This window comes from Polyodon spathula, chromosome 4 (assembly GCF_017654505.1).
Source record: "Polyodon spathula isolate WHYD16114869_AA chromosome 4, ASM1765450v1, whole genome shotgun sequence".
In the NCBI taxonomy this organism is placed as follows: domain Eukaryota; kingdom Metazoa; phylum Chordata; class Actinopteri; order Acipenseriformes; family Polyodontidae; genus Polyodon; species Polyodon spathula.
The window spans coordinates 61,620,636-61,640,202 of record NC_054537.1 but is presented as its reverse complement, the minus strand read 5'-3'; the positions used below and the strand labels follow the sequence as shown (position 1 = coordinate 61,640,202).

Genomic DNA, 19,567 nt, shown 5'->3' with positions numbered 1-19,567 from the left:
AGCAATCTTTCCTATTCTGCAGCAAGCACAATAAAAATGGCAGAAACACTTAGCTGTGCATGAAATCCATCTGAGTTGTCAAAGGTTGACAAAATATGAAATTCTCTGATTGCGATTTATATGATATGGAAAATGTGCGTGAAGGTGAAGCAAATCAGTATTTTGGAGCATCAAATAATACTGCCCTGAGGCGATCATTCATCTCGGAGCCCGGTGTTTGTCCTACATGTTTCAGAAACAGAAAATTCATAGGAATGCTACACTGTACAGTAGACTGCAACCATGATCACTCCCAGCTTTAATTCACTTTTAACAAAACCATACATTCACCATTTTTGTCTTCAAAATGCCACCTAGTACACCCGCAACCAATGCAGATTAATATAAACAAACAGAACAAGATAAATAAAAATTACAAAAGGTAATTCCCACTTAACATTGAGAGCCCACAACCCTTTTGAAGGTAGGGAGATTGTTGTCATTGTTGCTGTAGTCTTGGTTTTAAAAAAGTGCTTTTCAGCTAAACTGTTTACTTTCAAGGATTTGATCAAGTGAGCTACGGAGGAGGACCTGAGGTAATGCCAAACTGCCAAAAAGAGAGAGACGGAGCAGAGACATCGCAGAGGCAGTTTTGTAACTAACCGTGCATCGATGCTGCATTTGAACAATAATTTGCATAGTGGCACAATGTTCATTACAGCGAATCAGGAAAGACTGCTACAGGAAGTGACTGGTATGGGTCTTTCTGATTCACTATAACTCAGACATTCATGACGGCTGTTGTGATCCAGTTTACTTGCTTGCTATCCCCACCCCACTGAGTCAGACAGCTCGTCAGAAACACAGATTAGAAAGTTATCACATGTAGTAAAGCCTTTGCAATCTTTTTCACAATTCACAGGTTTCAACGAAGCACCCAGTTTGCTCAAAGTAAAGGCTACATTAATTGGAGTGATTTATTACAGTATTTTGGATAAACTGACGTCAAGGCATAGTTACGAGATATAAGCTGTTTGAAAAAGACAAGCATGGGCCTTTTTTCAGACAGAAACATGTGACTGCTTACTGAAGATGCCAGCCCGGAATTAAATACGAAGCAATTCTAAACAAGACGACGACGACGAAGAATACATTAGTTAAGATAACTTTGATTTGTCAGCCCTTGACCTTTTCTTTAAAGCAACAGCTTGCATTGGACCAGTTAGTGTTTTTAAATCTATTTTAAAAGCTAGTCCATATCAAAAGGAAAACTTTTTGGGAATACATTAAATCTATTCTACTCTATTTTTAATTTGGAGGTCAAACCAGTGTCCCTACGGCAAACACTTTAAGCAAAAGACAACTTTTTTTTTCTCCTTCTTAGCTCAAAAGCAAAATCTGCCTTTATTATAAATGACATACAGTATCTGCCATTTAGACACTCTGGTGTTGGTGATCAAAGCCAAGCCACATACATGAAAAACCAAGGGAATGAATACTAAAAATATACTCTTTGTAAGTAAACTCCCAATAGTTCAACTACAGTTGACCAACTTTCAAATACATCTAGCTTAAAGACACAATAAAGACAGAAGATAAATGTCCTTTTTCAAAAATCCAGAAAAACACAATTCACCAGTTTAGGTTCTAATACAATCAAAAACTTTAGCTGCTTGGTTTTTATACAGTGGATATCTTTAAGAATGAAATTCATCATGCACACCTGACTGCCCATTATCATAGTTCCCCACCTCAAATCATTTTATTTTACTTCTATGCAAAGGAACTTGGAAGAGATAAAGTACACAGCAGTTCTATTTATTTAGCTAAATCCAGTGCTGTGTGATCTCGCACAATGGTTCCTGTTACAATACATTTAAATATCTCAGTCACTGAATCCCTTTATTTCCATCTGTCTGACTGATCATGCTTGTTTATAAAGAGACACCTTAGCCTTAGACATGGCTCTGTGTCATGGATGCTTATATCGATGATTCTGATAGAGACTTAAATGCATTAAAAAAACAAACAAGAATACAAACACAGTAATTCTATAATGCTTCTACAATACTAGTTTCACGTTTATATGCAATATATTTGGTTGCCAAAATGATTGCTACAGACTGAGATACTATGATCTTATGCACCATTCCTTTTTTCTCCTGTAGTTACAAACAATAATATAAATTTAGAGACCCCATAAAATGGGCAGCATAAAATATGTATCAAAGACCCTTGCACATAACAAAAGCTTACGTTTTTTTTTTTTTTTTTTTTTTTTGTATAGGTTTGGATGTTTCTTTGAAAGCTTGCAATATTTAAAACTATAACTTGTGAACAGATAGTTTGAAAATGTGTATTTGCCTTCATAACTAGTGGGAGAACAAAACAAACACACACAATTTCAGGTAGTTAGTTTTTTTAAGCATATTGTTTGGGCTTATAATTTTCATTTTTAACTGATAAAACATCCCTGAAAACAAAAAAATAAAATCTGTGTATAGACTGTAAACACCGGAAAAACACTGGAAATGGTTACTAAATTCACCCCTTTCCTTTCAGAAGGTGCAGTTGGGCAATGTCTCTCCATCCTGACTTGTATCTATCATTGATTTGTTCTGAATACTTTAAACCAAGGGTGTCAAACATACGGCCCGCAGGACAGATCCGGTCCACGGAATATCATTTTTTTTTATTAACTAGAATACAGGTTTTTAAAAAAAAAAAAAAAAAAAAAAAAACAACCATAAAATAACTAATGGTTTTTTCATATGTATTCAGAAGGCAAAAACAAAAATGTCTGTGTTCATGAGAAATTATTTTTATCTGCGTGAGATTTTATACACCGTAAATAGTGTTGCGGGGGGCACTCTCCTGGTGCACTCTGACTGTCAGCTAAGATCAGTCCGAGCGTTGCTGTTCACTCTATTTGCTAAATACAATAGCTTTCTATTTTGCAACAAAAAATAAATATTAATATAAATAGATACGGAAAGTATTTAGCACTCACCAAAAAGATAAAGACAAAGAACATTAGTGACTGCTACTGCTGCTCCCGATACCTGGAACCTTTGCTTCAACCAGCGAATCAACCTCCGGATCAAATGACTGGGCTGTGGATATCTTGAGTATCAAGTTAAGTTGATGGAGAAAGATTGTTGCTTCAAGATACTATTTCAGCAGAATATCTTCAAAAACTCTCCATCAGAAAATGGTTTTGAAGAAACAGCTATTTTGTGAGCAATCACATATCTTGCCTTAACAGCAGCATCACTTATGCTACAAGCATTAGCAAACATCAATTGCTGCTTTTTCAATGGCTGTGCTAATTCAGAGTATTTATCTTCACGTACCATTCCTGTATATGTATCATATTTCTTGCCATGGTTTGCTTCACAGTGTCTTTTAATGTTGTATTATTTCAACACAGACATGTTGCTTACAAATAAAGCACATATGAAATTCCCCATTTCTCTTGAAACACACAGCACTCTCGTTCCACCTTTCTCTTCATGAATAAAGACACAATGACACTTGTCACCATAGAACCTTATTCTGGTATAACTGGTGTCGTCTACTCGGAACAGCTGATGCACCGCTGTCTCACCCACGAGGTCGGCAATTCACAGCAATCACAGCAACGTGACAATTTGTGCAAAGGTTTTGGGTTCGTCTTTGTATTTTTATAACTGTCACCCGGCCCGTGCCAAGCGTCATGGTATCTGATCAGGCCCTCCAAACGAAACGAGTTTGACACCCCTGCTTTAAACCCGCCCCAACTACTGAGTGGCAGCAAATTCGTACATTTCTATTGGAGACTTCGCTTGCAAGATTTAAAACAAGATTACAATTAGAAGGCTTGACCGTGCGATTTAAAGCTTTATTACAGTTAGGGAGAATTTAAAACAGAATTGGAAATTGTGTCGAAATGTAAAAGAAATGCCTAGACACACAAAAAAAAAAAAAAAAAAAAAAAAAAAAAAAAAAACTGAAGAATGTGACCATAAGATTTCATTGTGGAAGAGAGCAAAGGAAAAAAAGGTACACCTTAAGTGTGCAAGTACTGTTGAGTTACTTTACATATTGTGACAGAAAAAAAAACAGCCAAGCACTTTTTAAAGTAACCGAAAACAATAATTTCAGGGTTTAAAAATTGAAAGCCCCGAAAAAAAAAAGCAAAAAACTTAAATAGCTAAAAATAAGTGCCGAAAAATGAAATCTGTAAAAACAAAAAACAGAAGCCCTAATTATACAGTAGTTTGTCATGATTTGCTACAAAGACAAGAAAAGGAATGCATTTCTTATGCAGGTCAGAGCTAGAATTAATTTTATATATATATATATATATAAGTATACATATAGATATATATATATATCAACATGTTTTTTTCTTTTTTTAACTATCAGTGAGTAGACTCTCCCCCATGCTTGTTGTCTATAAGCAGACAAGCCTAACCAGTATTTCCAGATTATGACACAAGCAAAACAATGTATTAAAATGTTTCACCTTCACAGGGTACTTTATTATCCTCACTAAATGCATATGCAGTAGCTTATAGGCATAAAGGTACTGCTGATACATGATAACATGAATAAATAATAACTAAAATAAACAAAATGTCCTCCTAAAAGTGAAGAGTTACTGTTTTCTGTATATATTAGGAGTGCACTGATAAAGATTTTCTTGATCAGTGCGGATAATTATCTGCCGATACCAATAATAGGAGACTGCAGGTAGGCTACTGTAAACTACTAGAACAAGACATACGGTCTACATTTAAACTGTTTTATAATTATAAATGTTAAATTAACAGATATTGTTTATTTGTACTTATGACAAAAATGAACAGGTATTGTATACTTGTTGCATATACTTCAGAAAATTAATACAAAGAATAACATAGCATTATATTGGGTGCTTGACAGCAATTTATACATTTGTTTTACAACAGTTACACAAAAATAACATTTTGCATATGTATTAGCAAAAACTTCTGTTGAAAAAAATGTGACATTAACTTTTATAGCCACTTGCTGTCAAACATTGCGTATTATAATTTATATTAAATATACCGTACAGCAGAAAAGAAATATAGCCTATGCAATGTCAACTACAACGACTTTTTTTTTGTAGGCATAGCATACAGTGCTTAAAATGCATCTTAAATTGTTCACTTAATCAAAAAAAAGTAAAAAATATAAAATTCAGTCAAACTTGAATTTAAGAAAAAAGATGGCACAATAATTTCAATTTCTGCAGCAACAATGAAACACTTGCATAATAACAAAGAAAACTTGAGATGAATCCTTACACAAATCACTGTAACGGAAATGCTGCCACTTGCTGACGTTCACTTACAAAATTATATTATTTGGTGTGTTGGGTATAATATTGTTACCGCACTGCACACAAGTACAGATTTGATTTCTTTAACACAGAGACAAAGATTCTGAAATGCAGGACTTTTCATATGTTTATGTTAATTAGCAATTTTTGTATATTTGGTTTTCTTGTTACAATGCAAGTATACATGAAACAAAAATGGCAATGCCCGTTTTACTAAAACAAAATCTGTGTACATATTGTTGAAAATAAAATTACTGTTAAGTAGAAGTGATTCATCTCAAGTTTTTTTGTTATTATACAAGCATTTCATTGTTGCTGCAAACCCCTCTGAATCACTGTGTCTTGCCATGGCACCTCTCCCACTGGTGTTTGAAAGAAGTCTTTAAAATTATTTGTAACAGTGGCTTGTGATGCCATGTTACTTGACAAACGCTCGATGCAGTGCAGGTTGCCACCACCTGTACCCTGCCACTTCCATTCTCCATGCTGCAATTTCCCACACCCTCTATTATGGTCAACATATGATGGTGGAATATATCTCACTGTGGGTGAATTCGCTGCATCTGACTCAAGTAGTTGTGCAAAGCTATGCATGCTTTTACAATGTGCACCACATTGTCTGGTCTTGCTTCAATTGGACAGGAAAATATTCTCCATCTAGCTGCCAGAATGCCAAAGGCATTCCCACAATTCAGCGACCTCTGAAGATAGTTGTACATTTGTCCATCGTCAGAAAGATTAGTTCCTGCAAATAATATGGTTTTACTTACTATATATGTATGTGTGACTAATTTATTATTTCTTTATCACGCTAATATTTTACTATTTCACTTTATGGTTACTGTTTTTCACTGTAGAACATACACAACAATAATTGCAATACTCTTACCTTGATATGGTCTCGTTAGATTGGTTATGAGAGATAAAGCCTCATCACCAAGAAATACATAGGGACTTCTGGTACTGCTCCCTGGCATGTAATCTGGTTCTGGTATTTCCAGTTTACCATCTGATAATCTTCACCCAAATTTTAATGCAGTAAAGATCCCACTGTCACTCTCGGCCAGCAACCCTATTGAATGAGTGCCTTTATAATTATAAAAGTCAGAGTTTGGAGGTGCTTCATGTGTTTTCCATCAATGGCACCTAAAACACATAGGATAGTTCCAGTACATCCAGAACTCTTGTGCAGTATCCTTCCGCGAGTAAGTAAGAAGGCAAATTCCTTTTCTAGAGCATGCCATATGGCTTGACAGGTTTCATTTTAACTGTCTTTCAGTAACTATTGCTAATTTGTTGTGAGTGAACAGTAGGTGAAATTGGTAGGGTGTCATGTAGTGGATGCTGGATACGGGGCTCGATGCAATTAAGTAGATTGTCAAATCTACTGGTAGACAATCTGAAATATTGTAAATGTTTTACCACATCTATAATACGCATTTCCTTCACTAGGACACGGCACTCACCACCACCGCCTCTTCCTTTTTTTCATATACCTCGCCACAAAGAAAAAGACCAGAGCCAGGAAATAAACAACAGAGAGAGATGGAGTTTGGTGGAGCTGAGCGAATGGCACGCTCAGCATTTAATGAGTGAACAGAACAGACAGAAAATAAATGGCTGTAACATACAAAAATTATTACACGGCACTTACCAAAACAAAAAGACCGTCTCAAAACACCAGATCTTTAACCAATCCCGTTCTCACCAAACACACAACCCCGAGTGGGTGAAAACATGCTGCTCTTACGCAGCTGTACCGAGACTCGACTACTAATCAATCATTCAACTGGAGTCTCGGTACAATTGCACGTGAATTAATAAAGTGCAATTCCCCATGCTCACATATTATTACTTTTTACTCGCACGTGAAGTGCTGTGCAATCTTCGTGTCTAAATACAGATATACATTTTAAACACTTGTGTTACACAGACCCGTTTATATCCTGTGTACCAATGACTATAAACCAACATTAACACACAACACAACACAAAATATACACAGGGGCGGGCACTTTGCCACAACCAGCAATAAACAAATTCCCTCTACTTCGTTGGGAATGTTTTGTTATGCAGAACGCGCTAAACTATAAACAAACCAACAAAGAGTTTGTTACATGCATCACATAAAGAGTGTGGAAGAATGAAAAAACGCACACTGTTTGTGTGCCAGACTATGAATAGCCCTTAAGAGGGCTTGTTTTGCTGTCTAGACGCACGCAGAGAGCACTGAGCAACACAGGGCAGGCGAGCACTTCAAGAGTCTTAAATATTCAAAGAACAGAGCTTTTTAAAAAAAAAAGTATCACAATAACATTCTACTCACAGTTCATCGTTGGATTTAATGGAGCACCAAGTCTGTTCTGCTGCACACAACTCAGCCATCCTATTGTCTTCAGACACACACAAAAAAAAAAATCCAAACACTGCTCTTTTCAGACTTATACTGCAGGTTAATCACAGTGTTCTTGTGTCACTAGTGTAGTAAAGATGCCAGACCAAACATTAAATTCTGTGCTGGAAGAAATTCAAGCATGAATATCGGTACACGCTGTCAGCTAAAATAACAAAAACTGCTGATCAGCAATTGTGTTTTTTTCTTTATATCAGTATCACACCAATAGGCTACCGATTATTGGTGCACCCTTAATATCTACATATAATTAGGGATGGGCACCAATATCGATCAATTTCCAGAACACGACATTGTCGTACGCTGAATTGCTAATACTGCTAAAAATACAAACACAGTATAATCAAGTTTATTTTATATTAATATACAACAAACCCAATACAGTAGACTCCCGTTAATGCATGTGTCAATAACTTGTGTTTAGATAATCTATGCGGTTTAATACAGTACATTACCAAAATGTATTATTGCAGAAATCATCTGGTCTATGCGGAAGCGGACAGTCATCATTTAATTTAATTCAATTCAAGTGTGTACAATATAGTGCAAGCCAACGGACAGTATTATACTGTAGTTACTGAAACCTGTGACAAGTGAGCAGAAATCAGACTTAAGACTCTTAGTCTGGCAGTCTGAATATGAACAGCAGTTACGAGAATTAAAAGACTGAGCAAGATCAGTGACTTTTTTAAACCAGCTCTCTGCCTCTGAACAACAGTTATATACATTATATATTCTGACCATTATTGGGACATTATATTTTATTTGTATCATTGCACTGTTTTCAATTAATAGTGTAGGGATTTCCCAAACAGTAAATTCAATTTCGTCTACTCGAAATCTCGTAGGCAAGCACCACACATTAAAGTATTATTTAACCATTGTATATGCACTTGCGCCAAGAGATAAATTCACAGTAATGAAAACACACTATACACACACAAACAAACAATTTCAGATAATCGTAAACATGATTTATTATGAAACAATCGTCAAACAAATAATTAAATTGCGTATAACACATAAGTAAGAGATAAGTAAAAGTGTTAGACACAAACGCAATGAACAATAACAAATCTGGAACTCTGAAGTTCACACCCTATTCTTAAACTATGCAGCTTTTCATTGTTCTTCAAGGATCAAAAACAGCAGGCCCTTCTGCCGATTTCTGCTGTCACTTTGTCTTTATTTAACACTGCAAACATGTAGCAGAAAAAATAATTGGATTAGTTTGGAGAGTACTTTTATAAAGTGACTTTGCTATATTGGAGAGGTTCTCAAACTGGTCCGCAAGCTCCATTCAGGTGGTCCGCGGAAAGGTAGCACAATTATGGAAAGGAAGCAGCAGTGAGTTTATAGATCCTATATAGTACAGAATTTTACATACTGACAGTTGATGATTAAGTATACTATGAGAACTACTGTAACATATAGTGTTGGAATCAATACTACAACTACTATTCGATACTATTAACTTTATTACACATATTCTCGTAGCATAACTGATTCTGTGCTCAAATGACTATTTCCATCATTGTCACGTGGAAAGTACTGTACCAGAATCCAGTGCGTTATCTTTGAAAGAGAAAACAAAGGACAGTGATGATAGTGACAGCAGTGAAAAGCCAGAAATCGAACAGGCGACTACAACAAGCGGACACACATCTGTGGAGGATTTGAGTGCAGGTACCAGTATGAGTGGCTAGTAGCAGTCATTCAACCTCCAGAAATCGATTTCTGAAAACAGGATCTTTGAAAGAGAAAACAAATAAGGACAGTGATGATAGTGACAGCAGTGAAAAGTCAGAAATCGAACAGGCGACTACAACAAGCGGACACACATCTGTGGAGGATTTGAGTGCAGGTCCGTGTGTGCAGGTACCAGTATGAGTGGAAGTACCAGTAAAAACGGTGAGAAAATACGACTCATTTTGGGCTTCACATGAACTGGTGAACAAGATGAACCAAGGCTGCAATGTGTGTTATGCTACGAAGTGCAGGCTAACAAAAGTTTGAAGCCTGTAAATCTCCAGCGTTATTTGGAGACAAAACATGCTGCTTTCAAAGAATGTTTTAAAAACATTATTGTAAAACATGTGAACAGCAGTAGGTATTTTGCATTGCAACTGGATGAGACCACTGATGTCGCAAATCTTCTTGTATACATCAGGTATGAGTGAGAAGGGAAAGTACTGGAAGATATTTTGTTTTGTCGTTCACAACAACCGCTGAACATATTTCTCAGTTATTAGATGAGTTTGTGAAGGAACGCGGTGTTGACTGGCAATGTTGTGTCACAGTGTGTACTGATGGTGCATGAGCAATGACGGGAAGACATAGTGGGATAGTAGCTCATATCCACGAAGTGGCATCTAATGCAAAATGGGTGCACTGTAGCATTCATCGAGTGGCACTAGCTGTCAAGAAAATGCCACTGGAAATGAAGGTTGTTTTGGACTCTGCTGTGAAGACTTAATTTCATAAAAAGCACAACCTATGAATTCTCAAATGTTTAGTGTACTGTTCAATGCAATGAGTAGTGCCCATGTCCAACAACTTCTTCATACAGAAGTACGGTGGTTGTCAAGAGGCAAAGTACGTACTCGTTCAGCTACGAGCTACGTTCAGAAATACAGCTATTTCTAACAGACCGTGCATTCCAAGTCACAAGCTGTTTTGAACATCCTGGCTCTCGCAATTCACTTCTCTCCAATATGTTCACATGCCTATAAGCTGAACGTAGTGCTGCAGGGAGTTTCAGTGACTATTGGAAGTGCAAGACAAAATAAGTGCAATGATCAAGAAACTTGACTGCAAGTCGCGTAAAGATAGATGACTCCAGCGCATTTCCAATATTGGAAGGTTTTCTGCTTTGATTTGAAAAAAAAAAAAAAAGTTAAATTGAGTGGTCCATCGAGACCCCCTCATAATTTTCAAGCGGTCCACGAAAAAAAAAGTTTGAGAATCACTTCTAATGTAATTATAATGACACACAAACAGTATATGCTAACTGAAACAGTTTTAGAGCAATGCTGAAAGTAATTACACGTTTTTAAAAAGATAGGTGCAATTTAAATAAATAAATCAAAATAACTCCCCTTCATAGTCACAGGGGTAGCTATATTATTTATGTGTTGCATAAGCACCATTGGCCATCCGTTTTGCATTATTCTGAGACATGCGCATGCTTCAGCGGTTCATTACTTACGCTATTATTAATGTATTTTTTAATATGTGAGCTTTCTGTATTACAAATTAGATGTACATTTAAAACAACAAAACATCTCAAAACAATGCAAAGTTTGGCAAAATTGCTCATCCAATACGAACCTGCAAAACGCTTGCCTGCTCGTGTTATTGGTGCAGCCCTCTTAAACGGTCATGACACAGCACATTCCACTTGACCATGTAAACTCAGTTTCTAAACAGTGGATTTCATTTCGCTGGTGGCCATATCATTGTGTCACGCATCTGTCGCATGAGTATCCTGTTTTTTAAGGGCTCCTCTCCCCCTCTTGATGTTACTGTGAATGCCTACACCCGCTCCTCCCCTATAAAAGACTGTTATGCCATTGAACATCTGTAATTCCACAGAACAGACTGTTATGCTAAGACATCTTATATATCCATGTTACAGCACTGCTGGCAGTCCTCCTGTCATGCACCGTTGTTTCACGATTGGGCATACATATCCACTTCCCCTCATGTTGCCTTGTATGCAGCTCCCCATTCCCATCCAATAAACTGACAGTACATCAAACATGGGGAAACCACACTAGACTGACCATGGCAGTGGAATACAGTATGCTGTTGGTGCCACTTATGTAATTGGCCTCCTACTAGACCTGCCTAAGCAGTGCCCACATATGAATGCAGTGTTAAAACATGCAACTTGCCCCTTGCTTTGCCTCTTCCACTCCTTGTAGGTGGAGGGTGGATGCAGAGTTAGGGTTGAAAACCAAAATTAACAGCAAAAAATATACAGTTTATTTCAGTGGGGTACTACTAGAGCGCACAACCAGCTACACTTACCTAGGAATAGCACTAGGAAGCTTTAAACAAGCAGTACGGTCTGCAAGAAAAAGCACTGCGGGCATTCCACGTCATAAAGACCAAATTCTATATCATCAATCCACTGGTCACAATCTGGAACAAACTATTTGATTGTGTTATTCTGCCCATTTCTCCTCAATGGGAGTGAGGTCTGTGATCCAACCTTGAGCCAGGATTAGAATAACTGGGATAAAAGAAAGTATGCATTTTGCTATTCTGTAAAAATGTGCTCAAAGTGCGCAGAAGTGCTTCAAACAATGCCTTGTAGAGCCAAGAAACAAAATGAGGAATCTTTCATTTTTATATACTTTAACAGGGGACAGGAGATATAGAGATCTCTCTCTCTCTCTCTCTCTCTCTCTCTCTCTATATATATATATATATATATATATATATATATATATATATATATATATATATATATATAGATAGATAGATAGATAGATAGATAGATAGATAGATAGATAGATAGATCGATCTATCTATATCTATCTATCGATATGAGACACACACTGTGAACGGCATTTTACACATACCGCATTTATGAAGCTTTGGTAAATGAGCACATCCATACTTTACATGTGGTAATAAGGCAAGTTCACAACCACAATGAAAGTGATAACCACAATGCTTTCCGTGTTTATCATTTAAATTGAAAACTAAATTACTATCAGTTTCTATATAAATGTTCTGTATACCACACCAGTTGACTATTTGTTACTAAGATAAACATGGATTAAACAGGGTTATCAATTCCACTGTAGAGGTATTTATTAGTAAAATAATAAACCAAGATAATGATTCAAAGTTTTTTATGTCTGATTTGCTAGGCACACACCTCCGCTTTTCTGAATTTCAATAGCATCTTAAGGCATAGTACCTGAGCCTCCCATCATAACAATTGTGCTGAATTGTGTTTTGGTTTTGCGATTTGTGAACTATAGGTCCCTGGTGGGTAGGCAGAGACCTTCAGACTCTTCATGGTGGACTTAATTTATAGATATTGTCTAGCAACAGCAGGAATATATGAAAATGTACATTAAGAAAACAGGAAACATGCGTTTTACTCACCTCCCGGGCAATGCTACCCAAGGCCTCATCCTCTGCTGAGAATCTGTCTTTAATAGGAGCACGTTTCCTTCCAGATCCAGGTGTCCCCATTTCCTTTGCTCACTTTTGGTTTATCTTTCTTGCAGTCCAGCAACAAGCAGAAAATCTTTGTCCACAAAACGTCAGAGCTGTAAATGCAGAAAATGTAAAATTAATCAAATCCACTGGCATTAAACAGTTAAGCACTTTTTCCCTTTGGAAATTGTTTACTTAAACAAGGCTTAAGAGAAACCTCGGATAATGTAAACAATCAGCAAAATACCATACAAGCACAGAAATGTGGAAGCAGGTGCAGTTTTTATTGAGAGCACATTTTTAAAATTTCAGTGACTAAATTGATTCATTTTAATTTTAACACTATGCACTTTGTCAGCAAGCAAAATCTGACTTATTGCCAACATTATTATTAATTATATCTATACCACATAACCAATAACAGTGTAGCAGCTTTAAAAAAAATCAGTGAATATTATGAAATAATTCAATCAATCAATACTGTATGTCAGATATTTTAAATCTATTTTATTAACCAATTGTCATGGAATGCCAAATGATATTGAATTATTTAACTAACCATGTTTGACCATTTCACAAAGCACTATAAACCAAGTTAAAGTTAATATAAAGCTTCAAATAAACTACTCATGAGGTTAATTAAGAATTTCTTTAATTACATTATTGCTGTTACTTCTGTATTACAGTATACAGTTCTGAATTTCACACAAAAAAATTCCACCGATACATTGCAAAAAAAAATTATACTTCTGTTTATATTTCTGTATTGCTGTATGTGATTGTTATTTATACAGATGCAGAAGAAAAAAAACAACACACTAGCAATTTAATTTGTGCACAGAAAGGAAGGCCTGATCAGGTAACTTATATTAAGTGTAAGTAAAGCCTGCCTATTTCAAACTAACTGCTAAATTTTGCTGACTGGTGAGTGCTGATGGTTGCTACATGCAGCGCTTATTATTACATGGTAGAGACAGATACAAGGCTGGAATAGGGAAGGCAAGACCAAACTTTAACTATTATCTTGACAGTTAAACTATGCACCATCCTATACCAATTTACTGTAGGAAACAATAGAAAACACTTCTACGGACATACACATTTTTAAATACATTTTTTTTCTAATTTTAGTAGATACCTCTCATCCAGTCAAAGAATGCTTAACTTTACTGGTGCTAGAATAAAAAAATGATATATAATGTTATATATTCACGTTCAAATATTCGTTCAGAAGTCAAGCAAATATTCGATTAGGTTGGAAAACATGTATGTTTCCAGTAGTATCATCATGTTACAAAATAAACCTTGTACTTTTACTTTCTAAGCAAAGTAGAGCGAGAAACACTTATTTACAGTATAAATCTGTGTTATTTATGCAGTGTAATTTATAAATTGTCATAGAAACAAACATGAACTTAATTTGTCTGTAATACTGTATCCTACCACTATAATTCAAAACTGAAAGTTTTTTTTTTTTTTTTTTTTTTGTTTTGTTTTTAAGAACAACAATCATAAAGTAAATAGCTAAAAACAAACAAACAAACAGAACTATATTGTGGAAAGGTGTAGAATTCTTACATCCGTGTATAGAGCACTGTTAATTCCAGGCAGACACACCTACATAAACGGAAGGTGCCCGTGTACGTTTTAAGACTAACATTAAGATTCGACGTAAAAAGCTCACTACAACTTAAGTAAGATTTATTTTAAAACTGTACTAGACAACTGTGAATTATGTTATATAATTAAGGCAACTTTTAATTAATGTTATGTCCTCCAACAGATCTCATCAGGGTATTTCGACTGAGTTGAAATAACATTTCTGGACTCGGAAGTTATTAAACAGTCATAAACTGAACTTGTCAGGGACACTGTACGCCTCAAATGTAAAAGTAATCCACACAGTTTTCATTACTTTATAAAAGAGTAGGCCTATATATCAAACAACTACAGCTGCACATATAGACGTGTCTTCTTTCACTTTCAGCAAACTGATTCAGACCATTAGCCAGTGTCAATGTAATGTCTGTGAGTCAACATGTTACATGGAGAGCAATATTTCCCAAATAAAAGCTTGGCGACTAAAATGTTTATTATATTACCTACACCCAGCGACTAGACACAGTCTAAGTTTTTTTTTTTTTTTTTCGTTTTTCAGATTTTGTTGATCAGAAGAACCCACTTATTTAACATAACCTCACCTACTTAATAATAATTAATATGGGAGTTACTACTGAGCTAATCGTGGCTTGAGATTGTATGGAATCACACAACATTAACATTCTAAACAAAACCACAGATCCCACGTGTACAGAAAACTAGAATCTCGCTTCAAGATTCAAAAATAACCAACCATTACGCTTAAACAGCAGCCTACCTAAATTGAAATGAGATATAGCTCGATTGTTTCCCATGACACTCCTGTGGTTTTGGCGCAGCGGGAGCCATAATAACAAAAAGTGAATACATTTGTGTGTTTGGCACATTTTTCTTAGCAGAGAAAGACATGTACCGTATTGTGTTTAGTTGTATTATTCCAAAACCCTTACCTTCTTTAGAGTCCAGTGGGTTGGTTCAGCCCGCAGCCACCCAGTGAAATAGAAAAGTGACTCCAATTTGGAAATAAGGCCAAACCCTTTTATGTACAGTGAAATTTAACCTCCGTTTCCAGAGTGACAGCACAACCTGACAGCCGCTACCCCGCCAGTGCCGTTTTCCTCAATACTCTACGCTTCTTTGTGTACGGTACAGTAAATGCTTTTCTAAACGTTGTTCCAGTTTTTTTTTCCTTCTCCGCCGTTGTGCTACGGTGAATATTTTCTTCTTTCTGTCAGTATACTGCTCTGCCTCCTGCAGCCTGCCTTGTCTTCCTCGTTCGCCAGCTTCTCGGGGGTGGCGGGGGCGGTGACGCCACAGTGCCCGGATGTTGGCGGCAGGGGTGGAGACAACCGCAAAGGGATCTTGTCATTCTCCTAATAAAAGCACCGAACTTTCCTTGATCATTTGATTGTAGCAATTAATATCTAACAGGTAAACTATTGCAACTGAAAAGGACTGAATCAACCAGCTAATTCCTCAACAGACAGTGCTTTGTACATGATTTAGACATTACTGTACTGAAAAAAAAAAAAAAAAAAAAAAAAATCTCCGGGTACCGGTGCATTGTAACTAGGTCAAAAATATATAGATATATTATATCTATATATATATATATATATATATATATATATATATATATATATATATAGGGTACATGTGTGCAAACAAATGTTTAGGATTAATTAAACATGTACACGCACTCCCTGTCAGGTTTATTATTATTATTAATCGTCTAATATTATAATATAATATAATTAATAATATTATTAATTATTATTATATTATTATATATAATAATTATTAATAACACCAACCAGTCATATAACAATACATAAATATACATAAAAATGACCGTCGACTATGCGACGGCGCTGTCACCAAAAGGTGACTTGTGTAAGACTGATTGTATAACAAGTCACTGACGTATATTACGTGTCAAGTGTCACAATGGAGACATTTCGCGAAAAGCACTGTTGGACAAGGTGATACTTCCGCGATATTTTTTATTATTTATAATAATAATATATAATTGTTATTATTATTATTATTACTGCATTTTCGTTCTCTAATCTTTAGCAAATAAAATATAAATATGGATTTTTCTTTACCCGTAATGTTAAACTAGGGGTCTTGTTGCTGTTTCTTACTGGCAGAATATGAACGACTGCTGGTAAGAAATGCCAAGAATAAGAGCCTATGTCCCACAATGCACATTTGAAGAGTATTTTTTGTTTGGTTTTATTTGTGCTTTTAATCGACCAAAAATGTGCCATCTGAATTGTAAAATACGTGCTCTGTCTGTCCAATGTTTTCTTACAGTACACATACCCAGGTTTCTTTCTAGCAACAGCGACCTCTTTTGGTCAAATATATGTATACAGAGGAACACAATCTAGTCCTACTGCAAATATTTTCGGATGTTTTTTTTTTTTTTCCAACTTGATAAGCAAACATGTAGCAAATGCATTATGATACAGACTAAATGTCTTTAAAAGTATCTATTTCTATGATTGCAAATCCGACTTTAGCCCCTCCCACTTTTCACGCCGTATATACTGTAGGTGATTCGGACAAGCTACTAAGATTTAACAAAATAATAATAAATGACTACCGCGCCAAGTTAAAAGTGTTCGGCTTTGCGAATTAAAACAAAATGCTAGAGTGTCCTTTTGGAAAACTGACACAATCTCGTCCCGAAGTCGACAAAAGAGGCTTCAATGCGCTGTTGAGGGGTACATCCATGATGTCAAAATCTCTGCAATCGAGAATATCAGACAGAGGAGCGTTAAGAGCGAGAAGCCGCACACTTTGTTGATCGAGATCGATGGCGAAAATATTACCGAGCAGTACTGTACTTTCACCGCCGGGTAAGTTTATAGATATTGTATTATAAGTTATGGAAGCTATGCAATTCATCGTCTGGTCAACATCATAAACCTACCCATGGAGTACCTATTCCCGCTGTGAAAAGTGCTTAATTGTGCTAACTTTTCTTTCTTTTTTCTTTTCTTTTTTTAATAATGAAAAATAATGAACAGACACCTCTCAGAGAGCATGGCAAACGACGGAAGAGCTTTCCCAAAGTTATTACATAAAGCAGGGGTGTTAAACATACAGAGTACATGTTAAAACGTAATGTTTGTTGTGCTTTGTTCTGATGTTTTTTTAGTTTTTTTTTAGTTTGTGTTTTAGTACTAATACGTTACATCGAAGTACTAGTAATATCGTTGTTGCAGCGTTTTAAAACGTGTCTAAAACGTAGTAGTCTAGATTAACAAATATGTGTGAGTAACATGCGAACACACACACACACACACACACACACACACACACACACACACACAACACACACAAAATAATAAGGGACAGTCACAGTTACCACAGGTCTGGGGACGTAAACTCATTTTTGGACTTGGTAGAAAACGTGGAAAGAAAGTACTTGGTTGCAGTGTTTTCTGAATGATAAAAGAAAGTAGTATTGCCGTTGTCATTTATATTGCTATAGTTGATGGCAACGGGACTGGTGACAAAAAAAATGACAAAATAGAATGCCCATTGACTAAATGGAGAAATAAATGCCAGTTGAATATAATGGAGAAAAGAATGTTCATTGAATATAAGAAAAAAAGATGACAAATGAATGACAGCTTGTATCTTAAAATACATAACAGAAATCTTAAAACCCCTAATACTTTTTCTTACAGATACACTAATGTACAAATTATAAGTGGAATGCTATGGAATGACAGGCTTGGAATACCTAAGAACATGCAGGGTATTACTTGTCTTTTAAACCACAATGATACATTATTTAACAAATAAATAACAGCTATGGTTATGTGTATTCTAAAAGTTTAGTGATGTAAACTTTGTTAATTTAATGATACAACAACAACAACAATAATAATAATAATAATAATAATAATAATAATAATAATAATAATAATAATAATAATATAATATTTATTATTATTTGACTTTGCAGAAGTGCAGAATGCAGAAGTATCAGAAACGTGATTTCTCAAAGTAATTATGTATTTTGGAAGTGTTTACATACACTGGCATTTTTTCATACAATAAAACAATAAGAAGGAAGACGATAAATGAAGAAATACACAATATTCCATTAATTAATTCACTTGTTTTTCTATTCGCCTTGCATACTTCAAAAGATGAAATTGTCCATCCAAAACTGTTATTATCCAGTAATTGTCTTTATTTAGGCATAAAGCAAGATAATGACAACAAGGGAATACATTTCAAATTTCATATACAAATTAGGTTTTATTAATAGAATATGAGTATTATATTGTGTGTGTGTGTGTTTTTTTTTTTTTTTTTTTTTCTGTAGATGGCTTGTTTACTTTTGAAAGTGAGTGAGCTAATCAAATGAGAAAGGGGGAGGTGCCAAATGTTGAGTTGCAGCCAGCGACAGTTATATTTCACTGCTCTTAAATGGAGAGAGAGAGTACACATCTGCTTCGATTTCAGTTTCATACATCTTACTCTGTACAAAAAATAACAAGCTTTAGATATAATTATAACTCTGCTATTAAAAGAAAACTGTTTTATTAATCCAAAATGAATTGTAAGTATCCACTTGAATTTTTTGTGAGTTAATGTTGTTACTTTCTCAGGCATTTTTGGGCTATGTAGCTCTATATTAAAAAGCCAAACATTCTTCTTTTGTTGTTGTTGTAAATGTTTAAGTTGTAAAGCAAAATATTAAATAAAGTGGTGTTGATGGAAAGAGTTTTGGGCAGTTTTTTGTTGCAGTTTTTAATATTTATTAATATTTATTTTCTTGTAATATCTTTAAAATCTTGTTTAAGAAAATACTGAGCATCAAATTACCACTTATATTTGAGCATCAAAAGAAACGTATCCCTTATATTTGGATAAAATTCACTAAATGTAATCGCAAAATGACAAATTCTGTTTTAGAGCAGGTGCAGTGACTTTTTATTGTGCTGATTAACAATTGACATTTTACTGTTTACAGTTATGGGGGGACGGGGGATACTGTGAAAGTCACAGGCTAGTAGCATGTA

At 35.4% G+C, this 19,567-nt stretch overlaps 1 protein-coding gene across 10 annotated transcripts in view; it reads right to left on the bottom strand.

Annotated features, from left to right (window-relative positions):
• LOC121314708 (leucine-rich repeat flightless-interacting protein 2-like) overlaps window positions 1-15,828 on the bottom strand; it is a 69,468-nt gene extending 53,640 nt beyond the window's left edge. For 7 of the 10 annotated variants that reach the window (XM_041248260.1, XM_041248258.1, XM_041248255.1 and 4 more), the window contains exons 1-2: window positions 15,467-15,827; window positions 12,864-13,030 (exon numbers count right to left, since the gene is read on the bottom strand). In XM_041248260.1, coding sequence (XP_041104194.1) covers window positions 12,864-12,953 — 90 coding nt within the window. In that variant the 5' untranslated portion in view covers window positions 12,954-13,030; window positions 15,467-15,827. Of the gene's footprint in view, window positions 1-12,863; window positions 13,031-15,466 lie in introns of all 10 variants that reach the window. The other 3 variants (XM_041248263.1, XM_041248259.1, XM_041248265.1) reach the window with 2 other exon arrangements.
• Between the last annotated feature and the right edge of the window lie 3,739 nt (window positions 15,829-19,567).